This window comes from Spea bombifrons, chromosome 2 (genome assembly GCF_027358695.1).
Source record: "Spea bombifrons isolate aSpeBom1 chromosome 2, aSpeBom1.2.pri, whole genome shotgun sequence".
Classification (NCBI taxonomy): Eukaryota; Metazoa; Chordata; class Amphibia; order Anura; family Pelobatidae; genus Spea; species Spea bombifrons.
Window position 1 is genome coordinate 30,222,470 of NC_071088.1, and position 10,040 is coordinate 30,232,509.

Below are 10,040 nucleotides of genomic sequence, written 5' to 3' on the forward strand. Positions count from 1 at the left end.
AATATGGTTTAAATCTTTCTAATTTAAACCATATTTTTAAATTATTTTAATTATATTGAATTATCAAAGTAATATTGCATTATTTTACAGTCGGATTAATAAAAATAACTTGTTTACTTTAAAGAATAGTCTTTATTATACAATATAAAAATACTGTCTTTGTAAAAACAATAACTTACATATGTTACAATACTTTACAACACAATAACAGAAACATTTCAATAGATTTGGCATTTGGAATTAAATACATTTAAGCAACCACATCTCACAGAGAGTTTTCTGCTAAGCAGGGGTGTACAACCTAGTATGATACCACCATTGTCAGCTAACCCAGTTTCTATAGCTAAAAATAATTTAAATATAGATTAATGGAAACATTCATAAACTTATTTTGGCCAGTAAGGTCGAACACTATATGCCAGTTTTCAATGTTTTTAGAACAGCTAAATACCACCCTTATTAGCACACAAAGTTATCTGTTCTATCTGTTCCTAATAGTTTCATTTGTAAATAATATGCTTTCTGACACTTAGTACACTTTTACATAAGACTGATTTAAGCATTGCATACATTGTAGCAGAGGTTTTCTGTTTTCTTAAAATAATAGCTGGGGAAAAACTCTTTAAAAAAAAAACCAAACTGCTAGTGATGTATAAATGCTATAGTTAAATTACATTATTACTTAGTTTACTTAGTTTATTACCTATCCGTATGGATATTGTCTAAAAAAAAAAAGTGTATAAGACTGCCATCCGTTGATACTACAAATGCTAAAAGTTTTTAGTGGTACTTTTTATAATTTTTTTTTTTTTAATATGAAATAAAGCAGCTGAAAAAAAATCTCCAATATATATCCAATTGACTTTAGCATGTAAATTTGTGGCGGAAATTCTCACCAACAAACATGTTCCTATAAACCTTTGTATTACTATATTGGATAATTGTAACACGTGAGAGGCACCTGCAGGGTGCCTGCCATATTGCTATGGGATTCGTGGTGGGGATTTTACCTTGAGATGGTGAACAATGATATAAGGTGACAGTAGTAATAATTGTTAAAAAAAAATAGTGCAATGCATTTTAATGTATGTACGCTTTAAACATACTAAATCAGCAAATGTAATTTACAAATACATCCTATACATACATCCTACTGGTAGTCCGAGAGCAACATGTAAAGTTTAGTTAGCATAGTGACCATCCATTTGATAGCACTTATATACCAAAAATAATGCAAGCTTTTCACATCCTCTTAACAAAATAGTTTCTTCATTTAAAAGTGTGATGCGCATCTGCTATGACTCCATACACTGCGAAAATGTCCAGTCTGTGTTATTATTGGCAATTCCTATGATCATTATGAACCACTTTGGCTTTCAAGAAGTCTTCATGTCATATTTTTGCACCCAGCATCTCCAACAGCATGTCATCCATGCTGACCGAACCAATTATTGGTCTAAAAAAGAGTTCTGCAATACCATTGGCATTGATGGATCTAAGCAGGGATAGCACGATAATTAACTTGGTAAACCGGGCCTGATCCCATCTGAGAATCATCTTTACATGCTCGTTTAAGGCTTGCTGGGCTTCTTGCTGTAATCCTTGAATGTATTGGATGCAGTGGAGTCCAGGTAAATCTGCAAGAACAAAATCCAAAAAATAGGTTAGATTTTAACATAAAAAGTAAAAAAAAAAAAAAAAAGGTGCTCAAATTTTGAAACATAAAAAATGTTATGCAACACGAACTAGAAGAATACAATGCTCATGGGAAATGCAATACATAACAGATTAATCTTTAAAAAAGAACCAAAACAGATGTATCCTGTGTACCTATTATAAACTAAAATATTCCAGAAACTTAAATTATATTCATCCTCTAACAGCAGCCTTTATCTTGACACAAATCAGCAACCTGCTGTCGGATGCTACCACATGATATAATACAGATATACATGAAATAGAGTAATATTCTTTGTGAAATAGGATGGCACTTAAAATATGTGAATTGTTATACAAGTGAATATGTGTGAATTTACCACTCTCGTGAAAGATGACTGATAAAAATGAATGTGTAGTATCTTGGGATGGGGCGCAAGATCACTTAACCAATCAGAAAATAGTGTCTGACTACACTAGTAATATGAATATAAAGTACTTGTAAGATTTAATACCACCTTGCTTGGTGAAAAGAACATATTTTCATAAAAAGTACAACTTTGGAACGTATTATTGAAATACAAAATAATCCAGGGGCGCTATATATATATATATATATATATATATATATATATATATATATATATATATATATATATACACACACACACACACACATACTCTTCACTTCATAAGATTTCCTTTTGAACTGATGCCTATAAATAAAATATGTTCTTATACATACATATAACAGAGAATGGAATTTATGGATATACTTATCCAGTCTATATTTTGATTTAGAAGGTATGGTACATATTGGACACCGTGCAACGTATAAAGAATAGTTCAAAATATATAAAATTACAAGGAGAAGATGGTAAAACATGGGATAATTTATTTGTTGGATTCAGTATATTGTTATATAGGCTCACCAAGTTGATGTAATTAATAATGTGCAATATATATATATATATATATATATATATATATATATATATATATATATATATATATATAAATAACCAGCATTCAATGCTGTTGTTATATTATAACTATGTTATATAATATTGGTTTATTACAATAGATGCAATGCAAAATATTCTTCAATCAAAAATATAACAAAAAATATATTTTGTGCAAAGCATTGCTTCTGAGTATTTTGCTTGAGCTTAAGTAGCAATGTATGTACTGTATTATATGTACTATTATGTATTATATTCCTTAATTTTGTAAACATTTCTGATAATTTCAGTACACAAATACTTCTAAAAGCAAGCAGCACTGTATAAAGAGAGGAAACACTGTCTTTACCTGGATTAAAAAGTACTATGCCTTTAAGATAAGCATATTCCTTGGTGCTTATGTCCAAGCTCCAGCATTTGTCTAAGAATTCTTTGATCCACCTGATCTCTGCAGCTGAAGGTAGCTGTGGGAATTTGTGTTGATGTTCATTACTTCCTATGGGTTCTTCTTGGTGATCATTTAGCTTGACCACTTCTTGTCTATTAGTTAAAATCCTCTGTAACATACTGGGTTCTGATGTTTCCACAGTCTCAAAATTGACTTTGTCTTGTGCCAGCCCAAGCACTAACAGGGGAGCCCAGCAATTCCTCACAAGCACCAGTTGATCATCCAAAGGCAGCTCTTGAAAGCAGGGAACACTCTTGACAAATCTTAGAGTCTTTACCAACACTGCGGAGGCAGCTTTACAGGTTACCTGTGGGCTTTTCAAGCTAACCTTCTTCTGTGATCCACAGGAACATCCATGTCCATAAATCCCATTGTGATCTTCCTTCTTAGGTTTGTTATTGTGTGATTCCTTCTGTTCTTCATTTTTTAGAATGTTGTATAAAATGCTTCCATGTCTCCTGTTATCCACAGAACAATGACATTTATCTAAACAAGCCATTGGGAAGTATGTGTGATGAGGGATCTGACAGCACTTGGGCTGCCTTAACTGCTCTTACCACTGCTGGTCTGCCTTTAATTGAAGCCAGACAGAAAGTATGCTGTTCCTCCTCTGCCTGCCCCTTAGGTTATTTATACCTTTGTTTCCAGTCAGACAATATCTGCAGTTCAAGAAGGGGCAGACACTCATTATTGGCTGCAAAAGAGAGAGAAGGGGGGAAGCAGGGTCCTCCTCCTCTTGTTTGCAAAGCTATGAAAAGCTAGAGGGAGCCTCAGAGCTTGAATCATTGGTTAGACCTCTCTGTTCATATTCTATTGTGCCAGCAATGCACTTTACTGAAATAAATGACAATAAAAGGTATAAATCCCTTTGTGTGTTCCTAGAGTGAAGCAAAAAATAAATACATATCTACATTTATTAGGAATTGTTTACATTTAGGAAGTATTACATTTGCTAATGTTAATTTATATTTGCTGAGTAATCAGCCATGACTATGCATCTATTTTGTCTGGATGTTATGGACACAGTAGCTTAAGTGAAAGAGCTTACATGTGTTTTGAGTTTGCTACGGTGACTGACTGTGAGTATTAAGGGGGGGACCAGCTGTCATACACACTATTCGCATGTGTCCCCTTTGCAAATGCATGTGAGAATTATGCATTTGTTCTTTATCCTGCCCCTCCACCAGCTATATTCTGATCAGGAAATGCGTTCTACCTGCGCGTGATATACTTACCCCAGGCAACCCCTGCGACCACCCTTTAAAAAGTCGCAAGTGTAATACCTGCAGCTAGCGGCATCCAGTCTGATGATCTCTCACATTCTCCCGCTTCATACTGTGTCTGACTGATAAAGAGGCAGGAAGTGACATTATATCCTCTGCCTCCACAGCATGGAGGAAAAGAGATACACCACTCCTGCAGGTAAGCGATGTAAACAGGGGTACAGGAAAGCTGTTTGGTGGCAAATGTGACATGGGCAGGTTGTTTGGGGACACTGACAAGCTGTTTGTGAACAAAGATGGCACAGGCACGCTGTGTGGCGGCACTGGCAAGCTGTTCGGGGCAAAAATGGCACAGGCAGACTGGGGCAATGACAAGACGTTTAGGGACAAAGGTGGCATAGACAAGCTGGAGGCACTGACACGCTGTTTGGGGACAAAGATGGCACAGGCAAATTGTTTTGAGGAAATGACACTCTAGGGGCAAAGATGGCACAGACAATCTATTTTGAGGCACTGGAAAGCTGTTTTGGAACAAATATGGCACAGGCAAGCTGTTTGGGGGCAATGACAAGCTGTTTGGGGACAAAGATGGGACAGGCAATCTGCTTAGGGGCATAGATGGCACAAGTAAGCTGTGTACAGAGAAGCTGTTCAATATCAGCTCAGCAAAGGCATCTCTGCAGTTGTGCGCCATTGATTTTACATTCCAGCGACATCACGCTAAGCTCCTCCCATTCAAGCATCTGTTGCGTTGTCACTCCAGTTCTACCCTCCTCCCACCCCCCCATTCTCACTATCTACCCTCTCACTACCCCCCTTCTCACTACCCTCTTCCTACCCCCTCTCACACTATCTACCCCCTCTCCGCCCCTTCTCAGGCTATCTACCCCCTCTCACTCCCTTCTCACTATCTACCCTCTCCCTACCCCCCCATTCTCACTATCTACCCTCCCCCTACCCCCTCATTCTCACTTTCTACCCTCTCCCTACCCCCCTTCTCACTATCTACCCTCTCCCCATCCCCCTTCTCACTATCTACCCTCTCCCTACCCCCCTTTGTAGGTCACTTACCGTGCAGTCCTGTGGTGGGGCGCGAGGCCTCTCTTTCGCTGCTCTGACGCGGTGCGCACGGCTTCACTGCTGAGCGCCGGCATATGACGTCAAATACCGACACTCAGCGTGAAGCGTCGGCACCCGAGACATATGCCTCACGCTCCCACCACTGCAATCGGGGCAGCGCTGAGGCAGGCCACGGTGGCGACGGCAAGGAGCAGAGGAGACAGAAGGGTTCCTGAAAACGACCACTCGGCACCCCTTGGGCCCCCCTGACTGGCAGAACTCCAGGGCCCGGTCTCAGTCGCGACCCCTGCGACCCCGGTAGTTCTGCCACTGGGCGGGGTATCCAGCAACAAACCTATTTATTTAGCTGAGGGACTGAAATGGAACAAGCAGTTACTTCCGTTCAGCTGCTGCTGTGTCTCTAACGTCAGTCCCTCAGCGTTACCTATAACGTGAACAAATCACAAATAAAGTTCAGCTGTTTGTACCATATAGATATGTACCATATCTGTCCTGAAAATATTGAAAATATCTTTCATTTAACCATTGAAGGAAGTTCATTTAATAAACATTTGAAAGACCACAATAGAGATGTTAGTTTTAACTAGTGAATGTTGCCTTTAAAAAATTTGAAATATTTTCAGGGGAGGAAAGTCCTTAGGTACTGCCCTGAAGCTGAGTTACACATCTTGATATTCAACAATATTTTAAATAGAATAGGTTACCAAGCCAACCAGTTATGGCACACATATTTTGCTTGAGTCTGAAAATACAGTGGGGGTACAACAAAGGACCTCTATTCAAGAGTGGCTAACATGTAATAGCAGAGTGATTCAGTTGAAGATCCTCTTGCATCCAGGGCCGGACTGGCCCACCGGGATACCGGGAAATTTCCCGGTGGGCCGGAAGGTCCGGGGGCTGGGCGGCCATGAAGACAGCCGCTGAGCTGCCCCCCTGGCTGCCCGAAATCTAATCAAAGCGGCCGCTGGGTGCTGATGCGGCCGGCCGGCCGGCATCAGCACCCAGCAGCCGTGTGCGATGGCCGTCTAGTGATGGGAGCAGTGTGAGGGGTGAAAGCTCCGCCCCCTCGCACTGACCTTTCACCCCTCACGCTGCTCCCATCACTATGCGGCCATCAGACTGCTGGGAATGTAATCTGAACGGCCGGTGCGTGCTGATGCCGCCGGCCGCCTCTGCTTTAATACTTTTTTTTTTACTTTATATGGCAAACCGATCCAGCTTACCATATAAATAAAAAAAAAAAGTGTTAAAGTAGCTCCGGCCGGCGGCATCAGCACGCACCGGCCGTTTAGATTACATTCCCAGCAGTCTGATAGCTGCATAGTGATGGGAGCAGCGTGAGGTGGAAGCTCCGCCCCCTCGCTGCAGCACCGGATGTCAGGTCAGTGGCATCCTGTCAGCATAGAGGAGAACAGTGTGCAGCTACCAGGAAGTCAAGAGAAGTAGAAGGTGAGTAAAATAATGTATTTTTTGTACTGTATGTTTTTTGTATTTGTTAAAAATCGGCATGTGTGTGTATGTAAGTGTGTCCCCCTATATGCCACTCTGCCTCAGAAATGCCTTATACCCCCCTATATGCCACTCTGTCCCATGATATGCCTTTTAACCCCCTATATGCCAGAGTTGCATATAGGGGTATAAGGCATTTCTGGATGCAGAGTGACATATAGGGGGTCAAAAGGCATATCTGGAGGCAGAGTGGCATAAAGGGGGTTAAAAGGTATATCATGGGGCAGAGGAGCATATAGGAGGGTATAAAGCATATCGGGGAGGCAGAGTGGCATATAGGGGGCATAAGGCTTTTCTGGAGGCAGAGTGCCCCATGATATGCCTTTTAACCCCCTTCATGCCACTCTGCCTCCAGAAATGCCTTATACCCCCTATATGCCACTCTGTCCCATGATATGCCTTTTAACCCCCTATATGGCAGAGTGGCATATAGGGGGTTAGAAGGCATATCATGGGACAGAGTGGCATATAGGAGGGTTGAGGCATATCAGGGAAGCAGAGTGGCATATAGGGGGGGTATAAGGCTTTTCTGGAGGCAGAGTGCCCCATGATATGCCTTTTCACCCCCTTTATGCCACTCTACCTCCAGAAATGCCTTATACCCCCCTATATGCCACTCTGTCCCATGATATGCCTTTTAATCCCCTATATGCCAGAGTGGCATATAGGGGTATAAGGCATTTCTGGATGCAGAGTGACATATAGGGGGTCAACGGCATATCTGGAGGCAGAGTGGCATAAAGGGAGTTAAAAGGGACTTCATGGGGCAGAGGGGCATATAGGAGGGTATAAAGCATATTGGGGAGGCAGAGTGGCATATAGGGGGCATAAGGCTTTTCTGTAGGCAGAGTGCCCATGATATGCCTTTTAACCTCCTTTATGCCACTCTGCCTCCAGAAATGCCTTATACCCCCCTATATGCCACTCTGTCCCATGATATGCCTTTTAACCCCCTATATGGCAGAGTGGCATATAGGAGGTTAGAAGGCATGTCATGGGACAGAGTGGCATATAGGGTATAAGGCATTTCTGGATGCAGAGTGACATATAGGGGGTCAAAAGGCATATCTGGAGGTGGAGTGGCAAAAAGGGGGTTAAAAGGCATATCACGGGGCAGAGGGGCATATAGGAGGGTTGAGGCATATCAGGGAGGCAGAGTGGCATATGGGGGGTATAAGGCATTTCTGGAGGCAGAGTGACATAGGGAGTAAAAGGCATTTCTGGAGGCAGAGTGGCATATAGGGGATTAAAAGGCATATTATGGGGCAGAGTGGCATATAGGAGGGTATAAAGCATATCAGGGAGGCAGAGTGGCATATAGGGGGCATAAGGCTTTTCTGGAGGCAGAGTGCCCCATGATATGCCTTTTAACCCCCTTCATGCCACTCTGCCTCCATGAATGCCTTATACCCACTATATGCCACTCTGTCCCATGATATGCCTTTTAACCCCCTACATGTCTCAATCATAGCTTTTATTAAATATGGAAAAAAATAGTCTACATGAATTAATAAAGAAATAAAAGTTTCTTACCAGAATATCGTGAAGAATAATGTGATCAGTGTTTTGTTCCACTGAATAAAATGGAACTCTTTCATCTAAAAATGTTCGCAGTAGTAAATGTTTTGATCCCATTATGTGTAATGTATTTCATTTATTAGGGCCTTTTAACACTTTTGCTTTCTGGCATTTTAATACAAATAATGAGATAAAAAGAATGGCACATAGTGTGACTCGGGTGTGTATAAGGGGTGCGTGTGGGTATAAGAGCTTCACCGTGAGATAAACTATATGGGGCTGCTCTCCAAATTTTTCCAGGGCTGCTTTTCAGTCCCAGTCCGGCCCTGCTTGCATCAATCATGTTGGGTCCCCAAGTAAATTCCTTCCTATGCCTCTTTAATACCGTGTGCCAAATCTTTCTGGCCACAGTCAGTGGGCTCATCTCCCATCATATCAGTGCATACTTCTAAGAAAGTGTTAAAGACAGATTGGTGTCACAGAAGTGGAGATCCCCTGCACTGTTAATGAAAAACAAAGACAAATACGTAGATGTGATGCCCTCTGGCCCTCCTGAGCACCTCCCTGCCTCCAACTGCAGTTGTTTTTACATTGTCAACAACTGATGAGTTGGACCTCAAAATGTAAACAGAATCATTTGCAAATCACCAAATATTGTGATACATTTTGATTTTAATTTAGAAACCCCTGTCTGCTAACATGGAAGTCAGGTAACAAGACAATAACAACCAAAACAAAATGGCACTGAACACTTGTCACCTTGTTTTCAGATTTTTAAAATAATTTATGTTTATAAGTTTTTGTGCTGTCATGGCATCCTTTTCAATACTCACGTGACTACAGACCAGCAGCCACTGAAAAGATACAGCTAAGGCAAAATTGCCATGATTAAGCTACCATTTGCACATAAAAGCTGGTCATTCAAAAGTATGAGCGCTTATTTTTGTATTCAATATTTACATAGAAATATATTATAAATGCATAATATAATAGCGATAGTAATATAATTAAATAGAGTAATATAAAAACTGCCTATGGCTTGTGACTCAAAGTACAAAAAATCAGCCAAGGCTTAAAAGCCTTAACGTTTTAAAAAGTTTACATCAACTTAAAAAGATGGCAGGTTTAATTTTGTGTGGTTTGCTATTAACCTTCTTTTTTAAGGATGACTTGATAAATGAACCATTGTGTTTATACGAGCTGTAAATAATTTGGCTGTATTAATAGACTATAAGCAGCCAGAATGAATATTACATACGCCAGCCCTCCCCGAATCGTCTCTGCAGCTGTGAAATATTGCAAGTCAATTGAGTCTTGCGCTCTGATGCATAAAATAGAGAAAGATTATGCTTGATTTAATGTTAATCACAAGCTAAACTATTCATGACCATTTTGAACATGAAACATTAATGTGCAAAGGAAGATCCATAAAATTCGAAGCTGCATTTTAAAAGAATAATCTCATAAAACGCCTTCATCTGTATTGCGTTATCAAGATACTTACCATTTAGGTAATGACCTTGATATTATTGCATGGCATAGCTCCCATTATACAAATGTCGCGTACCCCTGACATTGAGTTTTATAGCAGTAATGAAATACATTTTCTGCTGTACATTTTAATGCAACATTTGCTATTCATTG

The 10,040-nt window shown here is 40.4% G+C and overlaps 1 protein-coding gene across 1 annotated transcript; it reads right to left on the reverse strand.

The window, feature by feature from the left end:
- Positions 1–824: 824 nt before the first annotated feature.
- NR0B1 (nuclear receptor subfamily 0 group B member 1) lies at positions 825–3,730 on the reverse strand. Its single transcript, XM_053457352.1, has 2 exons — positions 2,968–3,730; positions 825–1,637 (listed from the first exon to the last, which is right to left on the reverse strand). Exons 1-2 carry the CDS (start codon positions 3,563–3,565, stop codon positions 1,393–1,395), a joined length of 843 nt encoding a protein of 280 aa, XP_053313327.1. The 5' UTR covers positions 3,566–3,730; the 3' UTR covers positions 825–1,392.
- Between the last annotated feature and the right edge of the window lie 6,310 nt (positions 3,731–10,040).

Bases quoted from the DNA above. Each gene is read 5' to 3' on its own strand.
- NR0B1 (XM_053457352.1), bottom strand. From the start codon at position 3,565: ATGGCTTGTTTAGATAAATGTCATTGTTCTGTGGATAACAGGAGACAT. The intron at 1,638-2,967 runs GTAAAGACAGTG...TTGTTCTTGCAG, and splicing joins CATAGTACTTTTTAATCCAG to ATTTACCTGGACTCCACTGC.